The sequence below is a fragment of the Sparassis crispa genome (genome assembly GCF_003851025.1).
Source record: "Sparassis crispa DNA, contig_000002F, whole genome shotgun sequence".
NCBI classification, from domain to species: Eukaryota; Fungi; Basidiomycota; class Agaricomycetes; order Polyporales; family Sparassidaceae; genus Sparassis; species Sparassis crispa.
The window spans coordinates 3007825-3031169 of NW_020939749.1; the positions used below are offsets into that span (position 1 = coordinate 3007825).

At 51.4% G+C, this 23345-nt stretch overlaps 11 protein-coding genes across 11 annotated transcripts; 3 read left to right on the forward strand and 8 right to left on the reverse strand.

The window, feature by feature from the left end:
* Positions 1–6: 6 nt before the first annotated feature.
* Positions 7–2218, forward strand: SCP_0310150 (hypothetical protein; the record flags this gene model as incomplete). The annotated part of the gene is made up of 7 exons (XM_027756400.1): positions 7–259; positions 320–516; positions 572–991; positions 1058–1217; positions 1262–1488; positions 1540–2113; positions 2169–2218. The coding sequence occupies 7 exons, from the start codon at positions 7–9 to the stop codon at positions 2216–2218; spliced, it is 1881 nt and encodes a 626-aa protein (XP_027612201.1).
* A 140-nt stretch (positions 2219–2358) lies between these two features.
* On the reverse strand, positions 2359–3458 carry SCP_0310160 (hypothetical protein; the record flags this gene model as incomplete). The annotated part of the gene is made up of 7 exons (XM_027756401.1): positions 2359–2414; positions 2465–2554; positions 2604–2734; positions 2783–2938; positions 3011–3144; positions 3208–3271; positions 3334–3458. The coding sequence occupies 7 exons, from the start codon at positions 3456–3458 to the stop codon at positions 2359–2361; spliced, it is 756 nt and encodes a 251-aa protein (XP_027612202.1).
* A 358-nt stretch (positions 3459–3816) lies between these two features.
* Positions 3817–7273, reverse strand: SCP_0310170 (HCP-like protein; the record flags this gene model as incomplete). Its single annotated transcript, XM_027756402.1, has 11 exons — positions 3817–4200; positions 4255–4451; positions 4511–4676; positions 4734–5020; positions 5082–5423; positions 5474–5978; positions 6037–6239; positions 6294–6591; positions 6641–7002; positions 7057–7126; positions 7181–7273. 11 exons carry the CDS (start codon positions 7271–7273, stop codon positions 3817–3819), a joined length of 2907 nt encoding a protein of 968 aa, XP_027612203.1.
* A 223-nt stretch (positions 7274–7496) lies between these two features.
* Positions 7497–8409, forward strand: SCP_0310180 (hypothetical protein; the record flags this gene model as incomplete). The annotated part of the gene is made up of 3 exons (XM_027756403.1): positions 7497–8065; positions 8133–8327; positions 8391–8409. The coding sequence occupies 3 exons, from the start codon at positions 7497–7499 to the stop codon at positions 8407–8409; spliced, it is 783 nt and encodes a 260-aa protein (XP_027612204.1).
* Positions 8410–8650: 241 nt separating this feature from the next.
* Positions 8651–10074, reverse strand: SCP_0310190 (Protein prenyltransferase alpha subunit repeat-containing protein; the record flags this gene model as incomplete). Its single annotated transcript, XM_027756404.1, has 3 exons — positions 8651–8794; positions 8848–9958; positions 10013–10074. The coding sequence occupies 3 exons, from the start codon at positions 10072–10074 to the stop codon at positions 8651–8653; spliced, it is 1317 nt and encodes a 438-aa protein (XP_027612205.1).
* Positions 10075–10330: 256 nt separating this feature from the next.
* SCP_0310200 (hypothetical protein) lies at positions 10331–11615 on the reverse strand (the record flags this gene model as incomplete). Its single annotated transcript, XM_027756405.1, has 2 exons — positions 10331–11560; positions 11610–11615. The coding sequence occupies 2 exons, from the start codon at positions 11613–11615 to the stop codon at positions 10331–10333; spliced, it is 1236 nt and encodes a 411-aa protein (XP_027612206.1).
* A 654-nt stretch (positions 11616–12269) lies between these two features.
* On the reverse strand, positions 12270–12769 carry SCP_0310210 (hypothetical protein; the record flags this gene model as incomplete). The annotated part of the gene is made up of 6 exons (XM_027756406.1): positions 12270–12343; positions 12397–12428; positions 12477–12544; positions 12596–12612; positions 12671–12678; positions 12738–12769. The coding sequence occupies 6 exons, from the start codon at positions 12767–12769 to the stop codon at positions 12270–12272; spliced, it is 231 nt and encodes a 76-aa protein (XP_027612207.1).
* A 175-nt stretch (positions 12770–12944) lies between these two features.
* On the reverse strand, positions 12945–13325 carry SCP_0310220 (hypothetical protein; the record flags this gene model as incomplete). The annotated part of the gene is made up of 3 exons (XM_027756407.1): positions 12945–13020; positions 13084–13166; positions 13221–13325. The coding sequence occupies 3 exons, from the start codon at positions 13323–13325 to the stop codon at positions 12945–12947; spliced, it is 264 nt and encodes an 87-aa protein (XP_027612208.1).
* A 227-nt stretch (positions 13326–13552) lies between these two features.
* On the forward strand, positions 13553–19147 carry SCP_0310230 (hypothetical protein; the record flags this gene model as incomplete). Its single annotated transcript, XM_027756408.1, has 8 exons — positions 13553–14288; positions 14358–14429; positions 14491–14787; positions 14837–15247; positions 15304–15615; positions 15672–16201; positions 16247–17502; positions 17563–19147. The coding sequence occupies 8 exons, from the start codon at positions 13553–13555 to the stop codon at positions 19145–19147; spliced, it is 5199 nt and encodes a 1732-aa protein (XP_027612209.1).
* A 131-nt stretch (positions 19148–19278) lies between these two features.
* On the reverse strand, positions 19279–20683 carry SCP_0310240 (hypothetical protein; the record flags this gene model as incomplete). The annotated part of the gene is made up of 3 exons (XM_027756409.1): positions 19279–19313; positions 19375–19936; positions 19988–20683. 3 exons carry the CDS (start codon positions 20681–20683, stop codon positions 19279–19281), a joined length of 1293 nt encoding a protein of 430 aa, XP_027612210.1.
* Positions 20684–21471: 788 nt separating this feature from the next.
* On the reverse strand, positions 21472–23239 carry SCP_0310250 (hypothetical protein; the record flags this gene model as incomplete). Its single annotated transcript, XM_027756410.1, has 12 exons — positions 21472–21906; positions 21964–22005; positions 22064–22101; positions 22161–22233; positions 22292–22434; positions 22485–22537; positions 22588–22655; positions 22712–22783; positions 22844–22878; positions 22930–23008; positions 23058–23096; positions 23150–23239. 12 exons carry the CDS (start codon positions 23237–23239, stop codon positions 21472–21474), a joined length of 1167 nt encoding a protein of 388 aa, XP_027612211.1.
* Between the last annotated feature and the right edge of the window lie 106 nt (positions 23240–23345).

Here is a 23345-nt window from a genome sequence, read left to right on the forward strand (position 1 = left end):
GTGAATATGTCTCAGCTCGAAGTGCTACCAACGGAACTTGTCCTGAATATTCTATCCTATCTTCCGTTGCAATCATTGTTCTCTTTGCAATTGACTTCACATTTCTGGCTCAGCTTTATTCAAGCAAACGAATCGACTGTCTATCGCCAAGCTGCTCTAGTGCACAACTACTCAGCTTCTGCTGATGCATCTCTCCCTGACGCGAAAGCTACGCACTTGGGTGATTTCGTTGTTGACGTTCATACCTGGAAGCTCTACTGTAAGCCTCAGTTGTTTCTGTACGTTTGAACTGTAGCCGGTAGCTCAATTATTCTATCAGGTCAGAGATGTCTTCAAACGGACAGAGATTGGGCTGGTGAAGGCTCAGCGACAGTGACCACTTATTGTCGCGCATCGTGCGACATACATCGACTGAAGGTTGATGAGACTGAGGGCTTCCTCATCACCACCCATCAAAATGGCGGGCTTCAGGTGACAGACCTCAGAACTCGCGAAGTTCTCTGGGCATTGTCGTCGGTCTGTCTCAGGCGAACATCTTGCCGTCGTGTTTAGTGCTCATATGTCGACTCAGACATACGTCCGCCCCTATGCTCACTGTGAATATGATAATGGCTTCATCATATTTGATCGGTTCGGAGCTTTCAAAGAGGTGTGGAGATTAGTCTCTTCGTTCGACCCGACGGACGCACCGACTAGGTCACTGCCTGATGAAGACCAACTTAATACTTCTGCGGAGGCAGACACTCTTTATTATTCACGGACCAAACGGGGACATTTCAAACCTTGGGCCCTATTGGAAACTCCTGAGCAGGGCAGGGCATTCCGGTTTGCCTACCCGACACTTGCGGTGGTTTCTTATGACGCCATCTACCTTTGGGATATTACGTCCGCGACCCTCGTGGAATCAATCGGTGATATTCAAAGCCTGCATGGAGGATCATCTGCGTTGGGCGATATCAACTATGTCGACGTGAGCCCTCGATATGTCTTTGTGTGTGGGGCTCTCGAGCTTCGCGTTTTCTGTCGAGGAGGTGGTGCTTTAGTTCTGCGCTTACAGTCATCGTCAACCAATTATGCAGAGACTCAAGCTGTCCTTGACCCACCCGATCCGAGACTCCTCGAATCAGGTTCACTCCCCACAGTATTACCCATCGCAGTCCATGTCAGTGCGCGGCATTCCACGTCGCAGCATGATTTTACTGCTGGCAAGTTTTGGTGTTCGTACGAAAGAAGCAGGCTTTGCTGAATTTCTCCCCACTAGTGCATGTCTCTTCTTCTGGACGTGACATCGCAGTACTTTGTAGTGATAACAGGCTCATCCTAATACGCGACTTCGAGCGTGTGACAAAAGGCCCTGTCTCTATTGCAGAAGTTGCTCTCGAGCTCCATCTCAGGCCTTCAGAGGCGCGAGAAGACATAGGTCTACATGGTAGTTCCTATTACTCGATATATTTTGCCTATTGGGAAGGCCGCATCGGCATTGTAACGGTAAGCCCAATGTTTTCAAACTCTCCAACAGGCTCATGTCCACATCTGCAGACTTCCGGCGTATACATTTTAACGCTGGACGCCACGCTACACCTCCTTCCTTCCAGTGAGGCCCTGCCTGATGTTGCTCGAACAAGTCTGGGCATTATACAGGAGCATTCGTCCCTCGGTTCAAATATTTCCTTCCGTCACCTCTCAGCATCCTATATCCCTTACTTTGGCAACGGTGGGCTGTTGAGTCAAGTGTCTTGTCTACAGATGACGGAGACGAAGCTTTATTTCACGTGGAATTCAGAAGACATACCCCCGGAAGGCAGTGATCACGGCAAACGCATGCAACCCTCAGAAAACGTTGAAGCACTCTGGGACACCGCAGCCATCGAGGATGAAGCAGGTCCTTCAGATTTGTCTGCCCAGACGGCTGCATGGATGGAAACGAATCAGCACGACACAGCGATGGATGATGAATTCATGTCTGGTGGCCGCGGCCTGAATTCTTTTATGGTGGATGGAGAGTGGTATAATGAGGATGAAGACGATTATGAAGACGGAGATGACTACGGCGAGTACGACTACGACGACTACGACGAACACCATACAGATGATTGGGATGAGATTCATGCAAGTGAGATCTTACCTTTTGTCACCCTTCGGTGTTCTAATGACCGTGTATTCCCCAGGCAGTGGGCCAGTTGTATGCTGTGTGGATTTCAGTCCATTGCACGATTAACTTTGAGGATGACAGATCGTTAACTGTAATAGTGGTTATGGTACAAAGGAGGCTTTCGTTCGCTATGCGTGACTAAGTGGTTGAAGGAACGATACAATCAACTAAGTACGCTGCTCTCCTCAGAAGTTACAAGCCGGCATCTATATTGTCAGCGGATCGGAATCAAGCGTCATCTGAGCAGTCTGAGCAGGAATGCCTATACAAAACGTGAGTGGGCGTATCATCTTCTGAAGTAGGTTCACTGACCAATGTGGCATAGGAACTGTTTGATATTTTGGTCCTGTGATTGTAATTCCGGGAGGCCATGGTCTTTGAGAAGCGCGCTCATCATGTACGCTGCGAATGAAGGTTAAATAGGTATAAAGCTGCTCGTCCGATGACTTACTATCATACGCGCGCAGGGATCGCAAGTCAGCGGGATAAAGGTCACTCCTGGTCCCATCTGGTTTCATGACAACAGCCAATGGATCATCCTCGTAACGTAAGTCGACCATGGAATTCTTTCTTCTTGCCTCTCTAATATCTGCATCAGTCAGTCTCAATTAGTGACGAAACACTCCATACGAGTTCACGAGGGCATGGCGAAGATTAATGATCTCCAGCCTGCCCTCGTTCGTTTGCTGCCTCAATGGTATAGGCAGGTGCTCCTGAATCTGGGCGTCCATTTGCTCCTTGACTTGCAGAGCGATTTCCTTCCCGATTTGCTCTTGAATATGTGAGCTGAGGAGGATGGCGAAGAGTTCTCAGTCAAAGGAGTGCGCGGATAGTAATTACAAACACGACACTACACACCGCATCTCATCTACCACTTGGTCCTTTAGGAGGTTCTTGATCGTATCTTTGACCTCCTTGGCACGCAGAGTTTGTTTCTTATCTTGGGCACGTAGCTGGCGACGCAGCTTTTGTATCTCTACTATTGAATCACTCTACGTTATTCACTTGTCAGTGTTCAATTTAACTTCTCATGATTCTCATGGAACTGCCCTGACCATCGTAGGTCCCGCGCTTGCGACCCTCAGAGACTGCTCATTGAGCAATTCGAACGATTGTCCGCTAATTAAGACACACTACCAATGTCATTTGAGCCGGGCATCTGGGATGCGATACCAACGCACAGTGCAAGCCAGCTTCCGTTCATGGTCGTCAATAATTCATGCAGAGCTGTCGTGCCAGCAGCGACTGGAGTAGCGATAGGTGCGACCGTCTCGGACTGTGTCTCAACATGGTTATTTGTCGACATGTGCGCGATCGCGACGCAGACGGCTGAGCAGAACGGGAGTAGGGCCGCGACGTGTAAGATGGCAAGACTTAGGCAAGACTGACGAGTACGAGGGCAAGGCCAGCTATAACAGTGCTGCCGACAGATCGCACGCAGCCACGTGTTATGTACGCGTTCTGCAGGCTATCAGCCAGTCGAAATCTGCAAGTACTGTTGTTGGACTGTACATGTACATACTGGCCGAATACCAGGCTAGATCAGTGGACATCGGCAGGAATTTCCTGAAGGGTGGGAACTGTAGTCATTGATTTGTAGCTGACACTGCATCCATTTAGCACAAGCAGTGATCATACACCAGTGTTTAGTACGTGAACGTCCGTCACCACATTGCCCAGTCATTCGCTGGAGGCGGGGGCTGCGGGGCTGGTCCACCACCCGGCTGCTGCTGTTGTTGTTGCAGCTGCTGCTGTGGTTGTTGCTGCTGCTGCTGTGGTTGTTGTTGCAGCTGCTGTGGTTGTTGATGCGGCTGCTGTTGTGGTTGTTGCGGCTGCTGCTGCTCACGGCGCGTGCGATCCATCCACCGTCCACGGATGTAGAGCAGGATAGAGACGATAAGACACAGGACAACCAGAAGCATCGTCTCGGTGAATTCATCAACGGCTTCGTCCTCACGATTCCGCCCTCGCGTGGCAGCGTCGAAATAATCTTCAGGACCGAAATCGCCCTCCCGGTCGCTGTCAGCTATCCTTCTGTCTCTTGCCCACTGTGGCAAAACACCGTTAGCTTCAACCCTGAAGACTCGTGGGACTCGATGTACCTGGACAGGATCATCTGCTTCTGAATTTAGACGACCCGCTTCCTGGCCTCGTCTGCGCCGGTAGTCATCTCGCGCTTTCCCGTAATACCATGGGCCATCCTCGTATTCTTCTCTGTCTTCTGCCCTTTCTCCCGAAGACAATTCAGACTTCTTGCCGCTCTCAATTTCCCTACTCTCAGGCTGCGCATAATAAGAGCCTGTTGACGTCAAACATGAGCAATTACCACCTTTCAAAGGTTGCTCTTTCAAGACTTACCGCTCTCGTCTCCATCACCCCAAAGACTTAATCCATTGGCACCGCCCATCAAGGTGTGCCACAGACTGCGGGCATGCAACTTGATTAACGAAAGCACGACAGGCATGTATGCCTCGCTGTTGGTGTCCAATGCAAGGTCATAGTGACGCTTGGCCAAGTGGAAGTCCTGAGATCGGCCACGGTCAGAAAGCTGTATAAGCGAGACTAGAACTTCAACACAAGCCTGAGGGACGCCAACACCGTTCTCATACATCCAGCCTAGATTCCACATGGCAAGAGCACTCATCTGGGTATCTGCTGCAGACTGGTAGTAACCTGCTGCCTTCTCCCACCGGATGTCCTCCTGCTCATCGGGAACGCCCAATCCATGGTAATAATAGTCGCCGACTTTCACCAAGGCATCTACATTACGTTGTGCAGCCGAGCGCATCCACTGGGTCAGTGCCAGTCTGGCAGTGTCGTTCGAAGGGGAGTTGGGAGCGAATCTGGTGAACCGCAAGATACTCTTGTCTGTGACAGCAGTGATCAGGGAAGGAGGAGCGCAAAGACGAAGGGTCAATCTCCAGCCCACCTTGATCCAAGACAAACGCGAGGTTGTTCTGTGCGCTCTCAAATCCCCGCTCCGCAGCTATCCACCACCTAAGCATAGCCATCTCACCGCCTCTCTCAGTAGCAGTGTTCCATGCAAGCTCGGCCTCGTTGAGGAGGTCGTCCTCCCACGAGCCCCGTTCCGCCACAAGCTTGTAGAACGATACGGCGATTGCACACGAACTGCCAGCAATATTGGCGGGTGTTGCAGAGCTTCTTGCCTGGGAGCTTTGCAACTCAGCCAGATAGTAATATGCTTCAAACGGAGAGCCCTGCCGGACAGCCGTCTCGAAGTAGGTTGTCGCGAGCTTAAGATCGCCGCGCTCTAGAGACAACGTTGACATGAAACCACAGTCAATCAGGAAGAACACATACCGTAGTGATGCTTTCCGAGTTGGACCTGGGCCTCAGCTAATTCTTGAGTTGCAGCAGCTATGAAGTGTGCGATCGCCTTCTTGCTATCCGTGCGTCCATCCACCAATCCGTCCCGCCAGATGATGCCCAAGCCATGGTGACACTCCTTCTCGCCGTATTCCGCTCCCCGTTCGAACCATAGCTTCGCCATCATCGGATCAGCCTTCACACCCTCACCACGCAGATACATGCGGCCGAGATATCCCGCAGCTAAAGCTGCATAACCCGCCTGCGCAGGGTTGTCGTCTTTCGCCTGCGACTGAGACTGGTGAGGCGACGGGTCCCGCGGCCACACCTGGCGTGCAATGAGGTGGAAATAGTATCGTGCGCGCTGAAGGTCACGCGGAACACGGCTTGCCCCGTCGCCGCCTGACGCTACTCCACCTGGAGCGGCGTAAATGCTGCCCTGATAGAATATCTTGCCCAGTCTGTATGCAAAATCTGTCTCGCCCCGGTCGGCATTGAACTAATACGGTAGGGAATATTAGTGAGACGGACCCTCTGAAAGATTCGATAGTGCATACAAGATAATACTCGAGCAAATCGTCCCATGTCTCTCCTGCAGCACGCGCATTCGCTGTCTTAATGACAGGTCGAGCCGCATTCAGACCAGTAGATGCGACACTTGCGCCCGGTCCGTAGATGCCGCCATCGAGGTCTGAAAGTCGCGGTGCCATCAACGGCAGTGTCTTACCGCCAGGAGGCCCTGCTCGGAACTTCGCCATGGCTGAGGCCAAGCTCAGTTCGCAACTCGAATGGTATCTCTTGTTGAATGGCATACCTTGATCAGCAGCTTCTTCGTACCAATCTAGAGCATTTAAGCAGTCCTCTGTGACACCTATACCCGACCAATAACGATATCCCATAGCCATTTGTGCACCCTTGTCACCCCCATGGCCGGCGAAGGTGAGGTAGAGCTGTACTTTTGCCTGGTCAACGGGGACGATGCCGTGGTATCCCGTTGCATAGAAGAATCCAATATATGCTTGCGAGGTGGCGTTGCCCGTAAGTGACGCGTGTGTAACAAACGCGCTAAATCCCAACGCCGGATCCGAAAGAAAGTAGCCATTGGGAGGAAACTACGCGTTGGCGTCAGCAATAGGAATTGAAATGCGGCATTGCACTTACGAGAGATATCTTTCCAAGCGTGTAGAGCGCGTCTGTGTTGCCCAGCTCAGCCGCATGTTGCAACAAGTCAATCACCTTGACCGCCTTGCCCTGCATCTCATCATTCTTCTTCTTGACTGTTGCTGTCTCCCTCCCTAGATAGGATGTGACAGAATACGGGAGCCATGAATGCTGGAACAGCTTGGCAGTTATCCTCATGGCGCTCGCGATGGGGCCATGACCTTGCATACTGGGCAAGAACGCAGAAAGAAGAGACGCGCTTTTATGACTAGATTGATGGAGCGACGCGTCCTCGTACTGAGGGGCCGGAAGTGCAGTGAGAGCGGCTAGCGTGGATAGGGCCTGTCTGTACGCCCTAGAAGCTGTTGCATGAGCATTAGACTGCCGTACGATTCGGCAGCTAGTGTAACGCCTACCCTCAGCAGCTGGATCTACAATCTCAATGTCATTTTCTGCTCGAGAAAGAGTCCGCGTCCCTGCATCTTCCTGTGATGACCATGAGAAGTTGAGTGTTGGATATGAATCTGCTGGCCCACTTACTTGGAATTCAGAAGACTGTGCGAATGCGGAGAATGCAATGATTCCGAAGGCAATAAAGCTTGCTTTCCTCGCGCGAAACTTCTTGCAAGTCATCTTGCAGGAGAATGATGTTTCAGTAGAAAGAAGACCAGTCTGCGCGTTGTGTGTCCGAGAGATGCCACGTACGACGAGTTATCTTATCAGATGCCTGTCCGATGGCTCGGCACTCCCCGAGCTGCTTTCGCCACTTTCACGTATTGGTGGCTTCCCCACTTGACAAGTCAAGAAAAGACTTTCTTACGTACTCTCTCTCCTCCGTCCACAGCACCCTAACGACATGAGCTTTGAGGTCAATTCTCTCGAGCATACCATTCGGGAGATCTTGTCTGCCCCGGGTACCAACCTCGAGACGATCAGCGCAAAACGCGTTCGGAAGCAGCTCTTGGAATTGGTCCCCTCGCTCACACCGGAGTTGGTGAAGGAGAACAAGGACGAGATCGATGTTCTTATTGGTGCTGTGTTCCGGCAGGTGAAGGACGATGGAGAGGAGCCGGAAGAAGATAGTCGTGCTCGGGGAGGAAAAAGGAGTATGGACGGGGAGGACAGCACGAACGGAGACGTGTATGAGGGCGAGGAGGAGGAAGTAACCCCACCTCCGAAGGCGAAAAAGGCGCGTAAGGGCGGTCTGACTGACGCAGAATTAGCGCGGCAGCTCTCTCACGAGATCAACGGTCGCCCTGCCAGAGCTTCCGCAGCGAGAGGCAGAGGCGGAGGTGCCAAGAGAGGCGGGAAGCGGGGTGCCAAGAGTGCTGCAACAGTGGACACCGATGGTGAAGGTGACGAGGGCGGTGACAAGAAACCGAAGAAGAAGCGCGGCGGAGGATTCCAGAAGGAATACAAACTGGAGTATGTCTACCATGTTTTGGTGCTCGTTCTGTGACATTCTGACTCCTTGTTTGATTCATGGTTTCAGTGAGCCCTTGTCCGCTCTCCTCAATGTGGAGAAGCTATCGCGTCCTCAAGTCGTCAAGCAACTCTGGGACTATATCAAGGCTCACAATCTGCAGAACCCGGAGAACAAGAAGGAAATCATATGTGATGACAACTTCAAGGCGATATTCAATGTCGACAAGATCGACATGTTCAAAATGAATAAGGTGCTTGGACAGTAAGTCTTATCGTGATTTTCTCGACACCACAATTCCTGAGATTTTCTCCTATGATTCTCTAGACATCTCGACGAACCATAGCGTTGATCCGACAATGCTATGTTAAGTATGAAGTGTTGTTGACATACTTATAACTACCTCCATACATACGTATTGGTCGTTGCACCAGCTTTGGACCGCGAGGAATGGGAGAGGAGGGGTGCGTGTAATCATTGCCAAAAGTGTTGTAAATGCTGTCTATTCTGTACGTTACCCGCATTGCGGCTGCGCTTCGCAGTTAGGCATTATTATCAGTCTGGTTCATCTCTAACGTACCACACACTCATCTCACCGTCTCTGACGTGCCATACATCTGCCTACGGAAAAGCTCCTGGAGATTCAACAGTCTCCCAATTTCGCAATCATGAATATCCGAAAGAACTATGCTCTTCACGGACGTATCGCCAATGTGCACCAAACTGCCATTCTGAGGGAGATCTGAGCAGGAAGACATCGCAATGACATAAAAGAAGCACATACTGTACGTGCATACCAGGCGAGGAATCGACAGGCATGTGTGTGCACAACTCGTGGGTCTGCCGCCGACAGTGAACGGAGAGATGGATTGGTTACTGCACGGCCTGGCTCCTGCGCGAGAAATTCGTGTGCAAAGGTAAGGACACACTGGTCTGTCCTCGATGCGCAGTCGAGAGACTTGAGACTAATAGTGAGTGATCTACGAAGGTACAGCCAGAGTGACTCGTGGTCAGGATATGCCTCGACCAGCAATCTCGCGTGCGCAATGATTGCATGGTCATCCCGGAGCAGGGCGGGGCGTCCTGGGCACGCAGCAATGCTAGGTGTCAAGTATGAGGCTGGAGTGCGGTTGGGGAGATGTGTGTGAATATTGCAGAGATACTGTACCGCCGTATAATCGGAGACATGGCGCTCGACCCACTGCCGCATGGAGGTATACTCGTCGGCCAGCACCGCTGCATACTCACTATGCTGAGGGGACGACGAAGAGAGGAGCGCGACCAATGCGTCAAAGCAAATATATCGATGGGCCCAGGCATGGTAATTTCGTGGATAGACCTCGCATGCCTGCGAGATGGTTTTGAATTCATGCTGCAATGTTCCAGGAAGTATTGCGACATTTTCCAAGGAACCATCACTCTGAAACGAAGGAGTAGAGACGTCTCCAGGATCTGCGCTTTCTTGGGTAAGACACAAACGCCGAAACAACCATCTGCGATGATGCCACAAGATGGATTGCTTGGCACCCTCACGGACTGTCAGAAGCGCTGCAACGAATCGCATCTCGTGTGCAGGATCTATGACTTGACAGAGAACGAGCCTCTTTCGCACATTCAACGCAGTTTGATGGGCAGGGTTGGCCAGTAGAAGGACGGCTGAGGAGTGTACCAACGATTCTAAGACTTTCCGATCTCCGTCCAGGATGCGTGCCTCCCGCCTGTACTTCGCGAATGACCTAACGGCGAACATGTACGCCTTGTGAAGAACCTTTTGTGGTACTCCAAGGTTGTCCTCTAAGAACATAAACGGTTTGTGCCTGCTTGTGGTATCGTCCGTTCCGTCGGTATCCTGAACGACCTCATATCCATCTCCGGGGAAAATCTCGACTGAGATTCTGCAACAAGTTCTGTCAAGTACTGCTGGTGGCTAAACGAATCAGGCTACGCACGGTGGTGTGTTCAGCAGTCGACCCAAGTGTTCCAAGATGTCGGGGATCGTCGATTCTTCCATGGGAAGTGAGGTACTAGGGAGGCTCAACAAGGGACGATCGACAATCAATAATCGAACATAATCTATTATGGGCCACTAGAGTTACTGTTGTAGGGAGAAAATCACGAGAGACAACTGATACATTTGATACACGGGTAATTGTGGTCAGAACCGGCGAACGCCAAGCAGTGAGTGTTCAAAATAGCATGGACAGGTCTAAGGATACACGAGAATGAATGCAATCACGATGCACGAGATGACCAAACGATGTCCGAGTCTAGTTCAGATTTTGGGACTTCGACCACTCCACGTCGTTCGCGTTAAAGTCCACCCCTTTTCGTTTCCACCACTCCCTTGCTGCCTCACCGCCTCCAATAGCATCCTCCAACGCCTCCTCGATGTCACACATCCGATACTGAATCGGCAATCCGCTCTTGTCCCACCACTCCAGGACTTCTGGCCGGTTATGCCTGGTTGCGCCAGTAAGTGCATCCGGGTCAAAGATCAACTGAAGCCCACTCCCGAGCCACCACTCTAAGACCTCCACCTTACCATGACAGCTCGCATGGTACAGCGCTTGTCGGTCGTACTTGAACTCCAGTTGCGAACGCGCCCACCACTCGAGAACGTCTACGTGCCCTGCCGTGCTCGCCATATCCATGACCCGGCCAATCTTGAGTTGCAGGCCGTGCACGACGCTCTGCTGTTTCCACCACGCCAACACGGATAGTTGATCCTTGGCGCTGGCCATCTCGAGTGCTGCTTCGGTGTACTCCAGTGGGATTCCCGAGTGTAACCACCAGTCGAGCGAGGCTACCTGGCCATTGCGCGAGGCACCATCAATCGCGTCTGCGACGGAGCTCGGTTTGGGTAGAGGTAACGCGTCTGAATACTGCTCTCGCGCGTGTTTCCACCAAAAAAGCACTGCCGTGCGCCCATGGTGGGAGGCCGTGATGGGAAGGAGATCGTCCTTGAATTTGGACAAGAATATCGGTCGATGCTGCGTGAGGAGATACTCCAGCACGTGCACATAGCCAAACCGGACGGCTAGTTTTGCACCAATGTTGGTGGGTGGGTACGAGGCAGGGTCTGCGGCGCGGATCAGGGGGAGATAACCTGTGAGGATCGCGTGGTCGCAAGGACTGGCTCTGGTCCATGCTAATGGTTGAGGTAGAGACGTAGGCACACCAACTGCTTTAGCAAGCTCCCAGTCTCCTATGTGATCCATTATCTCCGCGAGAAGCTCCACCGGGAGTTCGGGGGCCATGGCCTGTCGGGGCCGTTGCTTCGACTGAACATCAATTGACGAAAGTAGAGGGGCGGTCCCAGCACCATTTACGGCGGACGGGAAGTGATATGTATGAATGTCATAGTGTGCCAGACGCGATGCCAATTCGACGTCCGTCCCCGTAGTTGACAAAGATCGAACTTTGAGGAATAAAACGAGTTGATCACGACTGAGACGTCGATATGCATCGTGAACTAGGTCTATAGAGGGATCATAATACTGATATATCATAAGTAGAAATGATAGGTGATAGGTGAATCAAACTTACCGGCATACCTCACAGACAGAAGGGAACACTTCGCAGAGAGCTTGAAGGCGTTAGCAGGTAATGATGGAGAATTTGTCGGTGTTTGGCAAGAGCTTTGGATTCTAATAAGGACAAACAACGCCGTGGCGCCATGTGTGCAGAGCCGAAAGCTCAGAAACACGCAGGTCCAATCTTGCCTTCAACAGCGAGCTAGCAAAGTTCGAGCCCACGCCGATATCAGACATGGTGGATTGTCACATTGTTCAATCAGTCCGGTTCGAAATAAGGTTTGAAGTCGACGCCGGCCAATGATCACCGCCGTTTTGTCGCAACATTCAATTAGAATGGCGTACATGGTTTATTAAACAACGTATGCATTTTCAACATGACGAAAGGATACAAGCGCGGAGAGACATACGCCGTGATACGGTTCGAAGTCAGATGTAGGGCATACACTTGGGGGTGCGTCATCTTTTGGATCAAGAGCAACGCGCGATAGGCGATAGGATGGGGTGATCTATATGCAGGCAATCGAAGAATTTTCAACATTGTATGGATGAACCTGACGTACCAAACACGAGCAAGCCTCACACAAGGGCTATGAGACTTGGAGAATGCTGCCCAAGTCAGTTGACGCAATGAATACAGAGGCTTCACAGTCACGGAAAAATATCGTTTAATCTACAGGCCACGGCTGCTAGGGGACTGCGCCGCATTGGGAGGTACGAACAGGTTTTGGCGATACCATTGCAACTCTAAGATATGACAGTTAAGTACACAGTGCTAATGATGCAAAACCAAATATTACCTCGGATAGATCCGCGGATGTCGTCCAAGGCACTGGAAGATCATTAGCTATTGCAGATAGGTAGTAAATACTGCAATTACCGGTGATTGCTCTCTTTGTAGATATCTCGTGAAACTTTCAAAGAAGGATACCACCTACGACAAAGTTCCTAGAGAAACATTACTCATGAGATCGGAGAAGCCCGACAGCGTCAACACACCTTGATTGAAGAGACATCTAATACGTATATGTCACAGCTCAGAATGTCCTTGAGCACACATATTAGCTTACTCACCAACAATACTAGTCGACACGTCCAAGTTAGCGAGCCCTTTCATACTATCAGGAGAGTGCAAACATACCGATAATGCAGCCAATCCACAATCTGAGGCATCTCTTCTGCGAGGAATGCCCGGTCAGCGTGCACCGAGTTCCCGGCCAATACTCCAGTCCGTTCTTTGGGTATCCATTTCTTGATGTATTTCAACACCTCACCAGAGACATACTCTCTTGAGTGCTGAGACGTTAGGCATGCGTGGGTCAACCCGGACTGGAGCGAGAGCAAGTGTTCAGTTCAGAAGGGTGAGAATGTGAGGAATATTTGAGAACACATTTCCGTGCTGCCTTGTACACCATTCACCCATGCTTGTGGGATTAAAGTTGGGTTAAATCATTGCACTGGACTCCACCACTAGGACAACTACTTACCGGTCTAGCACTGCTTGGTCTGTATGAATGACGAACTCAATTCCTTCGTCTACAAGCTCGAGATTACCGTTGGTTATGAGGACCTGCCCCAATAGAATTGACCCTGCATTAAAGCTTCTGCCGATGTAGACACTTACTGCAATCTCGAGTATCTTGTCGGCGCGTGGGTCGAGCCCAGTCATTTCGCAGTCAATCCATACAAGTGGCCCGGCAGCAAAATCCAATGGTTGCGTTGGAGTCATGTTCTGATGTAACTGTCGAATACGCGGTGAGACAGAAGATCTTCTTGGAAGAGTCACCCTATGTAGTCGTAGTCTACAGCCGAGCATGGTGACAGGTGTTGTCGTGACCGCGGGAAGTGACTGTAGCGCGAAGCGTGTGACCGCGTGCATGTGACACAATTGTGGCCATCTCGTACCGTGGCGTTGTCGTCCCGACCTTGTTTACACCTTCACCTCTGCCACACACCATGTCCACCCCCTTTGCGACACCCGGAATGTCTGGTATCAGAGAATCACGTCACGAATCCTCATCTCGTAGTATCTTGCGCAAGCTCGGCAGAGCCCCCATCTACAATCCGTACGACAAATTCACGCAGCCGGAGTTCGACGCGTGGATTGGTGACATTACTAGCGCGTTACGGAGTGCTCTCGGGAAAGAGGAACCTCAGAGTGGCCCCACGAAACAGCGCGAACACGCTGATCGCGAGTCGTCGTCCCAGGACGAGCGAGAATACGTTGTGGAAGATTCCTTTGCGGAGCTCAGAGCGCGTCGCGAAGCTAAAGGCAAGGAGAGGGCTCAGGATGTTGGGAGCGAGGAAGAACCAATCGTTTTGTCGGACTCGGAAGAGGAGCAGGGTAATGCTGACCAGTTGGACGAAAATTGGGGGCCCGTCTTCAATGCAGAGGGTTACCAGGCAGAGTATGACGAAGGGGAGGAACCGGATTCCGACGCCGAGAACGAACATCGGAGCATATCTGCAGAAATTATTGAGCTGTCGTCCGACGAGGAGGAAATCGCGAAAGACGCCGGCTCTGAGGAGGAAGATTCGGGGTCCGAAAAGGAAATGGCGGAAGTCGAGGACGACGTAGGCTCCGAGGAGGAAGACGCGGGTTCCGAAGAAGAAGCCGAGCGTGGAGATTTTGCGGAGGATGATGCGGTCGATGAGCGAGCTTACAGTTCCCTCCTTGGAGTGCATCATGATGGTGAGCCGGTTGCCTTTTGCCTTGGCATCTCAAGGCAGAGCGTAAGACATCACATTGACCTCACAGAAGAAGAAGTTGAAGACGAGGTCCCCTTGATTGACGACGAAAGTGAAGATGAGCAAGTAGGGGAGGAGGATGAACGTGGGTATTTTGTTGTCTGCCCATCTACTTGTGACAATTGAGAGTGGCGCCTCTTTCTCAGTGTTCCCACCTGAGGAAAATTCTCATCAACCGGCCGACCTGTCTGACCCGTGGGTCGGTCCCAGCACCTATGCAGAAGACTTCTACTCTGGCGGGGATGTGCCGTCGATTGCACTTGAACACGGTGATCCGCATAACCTCCCGACGGAGGAGAACATTGAGTTACTGGAGGAAGATGTCGGCAGTGATGGTTCGGAGGAAGAAGGCAGTGATACGAACTCAGAGGACGAAAGGTCCAAGTCGGTGGAGGTGATTGATGTGGATGAACCAGACGAATTGGACAAAGAGATTGAACACAGTAAGCGGTGCTCCCTCTACTTCAACGCTTTACTCTGACACATCTCTAGATGCCCCTCAACACCCTGTTGACTTGCCTGACCCGTGGAGTGGTCCGAGGACATTTGCGGAAGACTTCTATTCAGGAGGAGAGCTGCGAGAGAGCAATCTTCGCGCTCGGCGGCTGTCCCCGTCACACTTGACGCCAATGCTCAGCCGCAAAGGCAGTCCTGCAGCGGTCGGGGCTCCTCAAGCATCTCCGTCCACAATTCAAGAGTCTTACGAAGATGCCCATAAACAGCGTCGGACTTCGCCACTCTTTGCAGATACAGAGGCCTATCCTGCTTTAGAGGACGTGCATGACACCGTACCTGATGCGGTAGGTCCTTTCAACGTCGATGAAATGTTCGACGATCTATACGCAGACCTCGAAAAGGCCGTTCAGGGACCAGATACGCACTGGGACGAATCAGTTGTGTCAGGTGGGTGGAGTCTCTTCAGCGATCTAGCTTGACTTGACATCTGACTTGAATTTTAGCTGGGACATCTCTTGGCCAGGGCACCCACGAACATGATGCGGTAGTGGATTGGAACGCGCCAATCGCACCAGAAAGTGCTGATACGAAGAGTGCCCTTGACCATGCTTTCCGGAAACATGAAGTCCTCGAAGTCGATGACGATGAGGCAGACCACACAGCACCGCTTCAGAAGAGCCAATATGTGACTAATGCTACCAACGTCGAACAGCACAATCGAGAACACCAAGTTCCTACTGAGAATTTAGTAGAATTCACTGCTACACCAGCCCAAGAATCAGAATCTTTCCCTCGAATCATATCTACAACCCCAGGTGCGTAATCATGAAAGCGGTATATTACCACATTGTGACATTTCCTATATTATTAGCCGTCGTCCGACCAGAGCCGGTGAAGGATGAAGAAGAGCCGGTGGAGATGTCTTTGCATGACTCAGTAGCCCCCTCAGTTGATACGTGGAACATTCCGGCTGGCACTGGCTCTGCAGTGCACCCACCACCAGATCTCGCTGCAGGTGCGGATGACCATGACAAGGTCTCCGCTGCAGAAATTCAGCCTGCAGAAGGATCCTTCCCGAAACAAAGCTCTCCTGAGCTTGTCCCTGAGGCGGAAGAAGGATCCGAGTTCACTTCAGGTTCCAGATTTGGGAAGGACTCTGTCCCTGGCTATTCGGATACTTCAGTTGAACACGCAGCGGCGCCACTCTCAGAGGAGTTTGCAGGTATTTATGAGGACGACGAACCGATCATCGCCGTTGTGACGGAAGCGGAGTCGGATGACGACCAGCATTCTGAGCTTGAAGAATTCGACGCAGAGACTGTCATCGTCGTTGACGAAAGTGGTGCGGCTGAGGTGGAGTATACCGTCGAGGAGCCTATCACCGATGGCAGGCGAACTGAGGTGAGCTTGACCTTCAGGCGTAATTGGTTATCTGATTATTTTCAGGAACCGGAGGACGTCGAGTTGGGCAGTGTTGACGTCATTGTAGAGGACGCTCGTGCCTACGAGACCGAAGAAACTCCTCCGCTGCACACTCCCTTACACGAGCAGGATATTGCAGCTTCAGTGGACCCTGGGCCTCAAGAAGGCTCTGTTACGGGCCTCACAGGCAAAGATAAGGTTGTTCCTGAAGTTGTTGCACAATCATTAGACTCCGGAGAAAATTTTGACTTCGCTCAGCTCCAGTATCCGATCCAGGATACTGATGAGCCTGATACATTGGATGCTTTACAGGCACAGCACGACCGGTCTTCTGAACAGCACCTGGATTTTGGCGTGCCCATGCCTATATACGCGGACCCAAGCGTACCGGACCCTGCCAGTCCGCGTGCCGACAGCGACGCATTGTCAGGGAACGGGAGTCAAAGTGGTGGTACCCCTGCGGAAAGAGCACTTTCAATCGGTCTTCCCGTAGGATCTGGTCTCACGTCTCGCGGCGATACTCCAGCCGGCCTCTTCACTCCCTTGATTGCCGATGATTCTCTCCCTGCATCTCCTCGTACTCGAAACGTCGAACTTCGAGATCCCGAAAGAGCCTTCGGGCGCGCGACCGCTGGTTTCGAAGTGTCGACGAAGTCTGCTACGCTTCAAGCGGTACGCACTACATTGTTCGGACCACCATCTCTATCTGGTCAACCCATACCCGCGGATGTAGGCACGAGCACCAAGGTGAGCGCTCATGAGCGGCGCAACACTACTGAAGACCACGATATTGTGGAAGGGAATGTCATCGCCTACGACAGAATTTCTGCAGTAGATGCTACTGCAAGTGTATCTGCTGTTCCCGAAGGTCCTGATGGCTTTGATAAGGCCGCCTCTCCTCCCTCGGCTGACGACCAGAATGTAGAGGATGTTCCTTCCCTAGCATCTATGATTGATTCTAAAAACCTCGGAGCTCCTGCTGGTGTGGAATTGGCGCCTACCCCAGAGGTCCTAAGGCATTCAAGCCCTCAGGAAGGCACGCACGATACAGACGCAGAGGGTGAAGTAGATCCGGACTACGAGGGCAGACATGAAGACACTCTTCCAGGTCCCTCTTCACCACACGTGATCCACTACATCCCAGCGGCCGCCAAAGATGCAGATCCATTTGTACTTGCAAGTAGCAGTAGTCCAAGTGCTCCTGCCATGAATGGCGATAGTTCTGCTGGTGTGGATGTGAAATGTCAAGAGGCATCGCATGATTTGACTACCCAAAGACAGTGAGTTATTTGTTCGTCCTATTTTAAACATGTCCTAACTGCATTCCTGTATCAAAATAGGTCATATACGGACCGTGCCAATGGTGCCCGCGCAAAGACGACACCTGCAGAAGGTACAGAGTCACCAACTGCACAGTCTAATGACTTGTCGCAGAAAGATGAGACTGCAAACGCTTCATCCACGGCCAATCCGCGACAATTGAGGCTTCTGAAGCGGAAACGCAAGTCACCGGTTGAAGCGTCAACACGCACGACTCGTTCAATGGCGAGGAATATTTCCGATGGCGAGCCACCACCTGCACAGCCCTCAGAGGGTAAGGGAAAGCAGAAGGCGGTGGAAAACGACCACGAGGATGGCTCAAGTCCCACGTGCGAGAGCGTATCTGGAGAGTCCAAAACCAACGATGATTCGAAAGCACTCGCTGCTTCAAGTCACACGAACTCTCGTGCTTCCTCCATTGCATCGACTGTGCCCAGCAATGACTGGACAAATCCACCGACCTCACCAGCTACCGTACGGAACGCCAACCCCGCCGGATTTCATCAGCAATACTCCCTACCCTTCATTCATGCACATGGTGTAATGCGTCACCACCACGGGCGACCGGCCTTGCATGTACAGCTTCCACTGCCGCCTCAAGCAGTCCAACCTTCAAACTCCATTTCCCTTTCTATTTCTCCTGTGGACCAAGGACCGACAACTGAGACAAATTTCGTTGAACAACTGAGTCCTTCTCAACGAGTTGCGCCCCGACCCGAAACCGGTTCCCCAGTTACGCGTTCCAACTGTCGTTTTCACAAGATCAGTCTTCCGCGCGAGGAGAATGGCCCACGTATATACTTCGCTGTCCCGGGATGTTCTTTGGGAGATCGAGATCTTATGGAGCAAGAACACATTGAAGATCACGGACCGGCCACACACGATGCCAATACTCGGTTAGTAGCAGATATCGAATCTGTAGACTTCAGCCCATATCTTCTTGGGATTCTGCGGCAGCTCGTTGGCGTGGATCTTCTGCGGGAACAGGAAGTTTTCTACCTGCCACAGCAAGGAGAGCGCTACAAGTTCAAACATAAGCGCAAATCCAGAGTTGCGAAAATGCGACTTTCGCAAGGTGGTCCACTTGAGCATGCTGTTTCCCAGTCTCCGCGCCTATCAATGACTCCTCGTCTCTCTGCCATGAGGCCACCACCTTCTCGAGCCGGCTCCATATCCACCTCAGGAGGTTCAGCTCGTCGTGGTAGCCGCCCCACGACCTCTTCAATTTCGGAGAGCGGGTTGAGTGACGCGGATGACGGCGACTTGCCTGCAACCAAGCGCCAGAGAGGGTCTTCTAACAGTGTGGAAGTTGAAGTGGAGACGGCCGACTCTACCGCAAAAGCGTCAATCGTTGTCAGTCGTCGCCTTGTGCCTCGGCGGGGCAAGAAACTCGGTGCAGACGCTGCTGCTTATAAACCAGAAGAAGATCATCCAGAGAGCTCTGAAGTGGAGGCGGAAAATCGTCGAACCAAAAGACGGAAAGGTGGAAAGAAGGGTGTGAAGCGCACTCGAGCAGAAGATCCCCCAGATGAGCAGGCGACCATTCAGCCGAAGAAACGGAAGGTCCGGGCAAGCTCGTCTGAGAAGACAGAAGATCAACGGTAGCATGTACAAACTCGGGCCCAAGGTATCTAGCAAACATAGTGTGTACATAATCGTTTGCACATGCTGCAAAATGCATAATAATCTGCTTGTTCTGACGAATCTATGTGGGTGTGGGTGTGCCAGGGAGGAGTCTACGGTATCCCTTGGTAGGATTCGCGCTTATGACCTGCTATAGCAAGTTAGACACAAGGTGCACAAGTACACATTAATGAGATCTTTTCGCGCACCTGTTACGACGGTCTCAAATTCGGAGAGAAGAGTCTCTATGAGACCACGCCTGGTTCTGGCTACTCTCAAGACCAAATCCTCGACGACGCTTTGACTCATTCCGCAACTATTCATCATGATAGCCACACGGCGATACGCCTTAGGAATGTCTAGGACGGTGGTCCCCAAGCGTGAGATTTCGCCCTCAAAACCCGGGATGAAAGCGTCCTGGACCGGACAAAGTTCTTGCACGGAGTTCAGCCCAAATAGCGAAGCGACCAATGTAGCGTCTGCTTCATCGCCAGCCTGAGACGACACCGCAACCGAGACGAGGCTAGCCACGAATAAATGCCGATCTTTCGCTGCTAGCGACCCGAATACGTCCTCTGCCGACGTGAGTACCTTCGACAGCACAAAACCTTTTGCTGCATCATCGCACATTTGTTGGAGGTCATCTGGATCTCGAGTGCGCAGCTCATTGTCGACGTTGCCAACTGAAACAATGCCATATATCTCGGCCCTCGGATGTGATGACTCGAATGAATCTTGCGGTTCGTGATCATTAGCCCGTTTCAGCACAGCCTTTCAGCAAGTCAACACGGAAGTCGCAGTGAAGTGGAAAGCGCCACTTACCATCATCAAATAGCGAACTTTGAGAGATATCGAGCCTTGTCGCAGCAATCGTTCGATTCTTTCTACGATCTCGAGAGAGTCGATAATCTCGGGTGCATGCACCAGTCGTGACAAAGATCTGTAAAGGATCACGGCGTAGTCCTCATTACCGTTTTCTGTCTCAGTGAAGAACATGTCGAAGAGGTCGCCAGCTTTCTCTACGTCCAAAACGTCGTGCATCAGGAGCTCGGTAATGAAATGGGTCAGAGCAGCCAGATCCTGGATATCCCCCTCCTCCAGGATTCGCTCGGATTCGCTCTGGACAGCAGCCTGCATGGCGGACCTAAATGGATCGTCCAGGAGATACGGATCGGCCTTCCCGCAGCGGACCCGTTCACTTTGCACTTCGTCCATTATCCTCTGGCACAATTCCCCATATACCTTCGCGCGCATCCTGTCTGAGACGCCCCGCGTTAGCATAACGGATGCAAAGCGAGTGATGCTCGGCATGTCCTCCGTCCGCTCCATTGTGAGTGCCCAATCGACAACCGCGTCGGAGATACGATCGAAATTGGACTTTGTGACTTTGTTGAGGAGGCCACAGAGCTTCCGCTCTGTGTGGAGTGGATCAAGGGGAACACTCCAGGGTCTCCAGGGCTGGCCGGAAAGGTTTCGGGATGGAATGTGATGTGGCGATGAGATTGGGGTAGGTAACATAGTGAAAGGATGGAGGCAAATAGGAGGGCAGAAAAGAAGAGGCCGTTAACTGACAAGCGGTAGGCATGCATAGCTGCATTATAAAGCGAGAAAATATGAACGGCCATTGTTTCCAGGTTTCTGAATCTTGAGTCGGACGCCACATGCTCACGAAAATTAATTCGGTCCAACAGCCGCTGTCCCAATGCTAAAGCATATTGATGGAAAAGCGGGAGGCAGCGTGGAGACGCTCGCAGTGGCGTTCCCTAGCCACTGCACAATTGAGTACAGTCAGCGCCGGAGATGAAATAGGCCGGCGCTATTGGCGGTTTCATTAAAGTCACGGCTCCCCGTAGTACCAGCTGTGTCTACTTCCGTTGTAGGAATACAGCGTATGAATTCTAGAGAGTAACTGCCTGTCAGATGGCGCGGAAGTGAACTAAGTAAAACCCCACCTCATCAGGATGCTAGACCCTGAAAATTATTTGTTCTGTCGGTATGAAGGAAACTGGAATACTAAGTCAACTGGTCATGATGATAGCCAAACAAACTTCATCGATGGCGTGACATGTTTAAAGAGACGGAACAAGAAGACCGTCTCGTTTGGCAACCAGTCACTGGCACGTTTACAAAAGCAGGAAATCCAGGACGAAGCAAAGCGTGAGTAAAATCTCACTTTCGGACAGCAGTTAGACGAAATGACGACCGCTTCATTCCGAAAGAAAGAGAACAATGAGGAACTACTGTAAATGGGAATACCGCACCTTTCGGGTGCCATACAAGTTCCGTAGCAAGCGATAGAGCAGTCTTCACTTTCTACCAGTAATCAGTCTCTTTTTGGGTCTTTCTTCCACTTCGTTGTCATCATCATCGTCGCTATCCTTGGATCTCTTTGCGACAGGCTTCTTCTTTGCCGGTACCTTCTTCACAGCAACCTGTGCTTTCCGCGATGCTTCTGCCTCGACCTCTTCGTCGACGTCTGAAACGAAAGCGTCCTCAGACTTCTTCTTTGGTTGGGGTTTGGCCTTGCTAGGCCCTGCAGAGGCGGGCTTCGCTTCTTTTGCACTGTTCCTCTCACTAGTCTTCGCTTTGTCTGTATCATTATCGTCCGATGCAAAGGGATCGTCATCGACAACCTTCTTCTTCAAGGCAGGTTTCGCCTTCACGGGAGCAGGTGTCGTGACCTTATCAGTAGCTGCATCCTTGGGAGTATTGAGCTCTGCAAAGTACTTGTCCTTGAGATCCTAAAATCTAGCTGTCAGATAAGACACCCACGGGAAGGATGCACATATCCGACATGCCTTTATTTCCGAATCTTTGAGAAGAGCGGCGTTCTTCCAAACCTGGAAATGCACGTCATGATTTACAATTAAATGCTTTCCGAAAAATGCTCGCACTGACCGTCGACGGCACCCCGCTTGGGTGCTTGCTATCAAGGCCTGGACACACCAACATCCATGTCAACATCGGGAATGACATTTGAGTGGTAATAATATACCAATAAGAGTGTATAAGTCGGACTTGACGCCCGTCAGCGTCATGCCGTGCTTGCCCAGCAACACCTTCATAACCTGTATAATGGCGTTGTTGAGCGCGTCTTTGGAATCACGAGAACAAAATGGACCTCACCTCGGTAACGATGCTCTTGTCATATACATTAGGCATGTACAGACACAACACGTGCGTATGATTTGCAGTCTCATTCTGTGAACACGTAGCCACTTTGGCCGTATCTGCACACGTATCTGACAGAGGCCCCAAAATGAGGGAATCTAAAGAGTGGTTGTACAGCGAATGTATATAAAGGTGTGAAGCGACTCACTGGCGATCGTCAACCAGATGGCGTCTACCCTCTCCGGAGGGGCAAAGATAAGCCTGCAATGGGCGTGAGAACACAGGCCACCGCGTTTACCAGAATAAAAGACCATTTGCCAACCACATAGCTGTGACGTAATGATATTTCTTTCAGTTTCTCAGTTGCTTGGGCTTGAATCTATCGGAAGTAAGTTGAAGTTAGGAGACAACAGTCCTGGATTGATGTGCGCATACTTCCTCTCGGACTTCCTTCTTGCTCTTTAATCCCTTCTTTTTATTTGAACGTATTGGAACACTGGGATCGTTCTGTGTGACCATAATCAGCCTTAACAACGATTGAGAGTTTTGATGTAAAACGCGACCCGCCTTGACCACTTCAACCTTCTCTGTCACCTCCTTCACTGTGAAGAAAATTCAATCAATACGCAACATACGTGGTACCAATAGCCTACAGTATTCAGCAGCTTCTTCGATCGCAGCTTCTGCGTTGTCGTTCTCCCTGCCTTGCACTGGTTTCCTCACCCACAGCCACTGCAGGGACGTCAGCGATCACACTTATTTGCGCGACTGATGTATTCACTGGCTTCGTACCGTCATCTTGCACCATTGACGGTTTGTACTGTCGCGAATTGATCACAATCAATCAAATACAATGTTCGGGCGTACCCATACCTTTGTCAGAAAGTCTGACAAGGGAATGTCAGAGTTAGGCGTCCATGCATAGGAGTATGCAGGAGGAATGATATCGTCTCCTGCAGTCATCGTGTGGTGTATACGTTCCAGTGAGAAACGAAAGGGTGGTTACAACTCGTAAGTGTTGGATGAAGTTGAGATGTGTATGTATCTGCCAATGAAACGCGCGACGCGT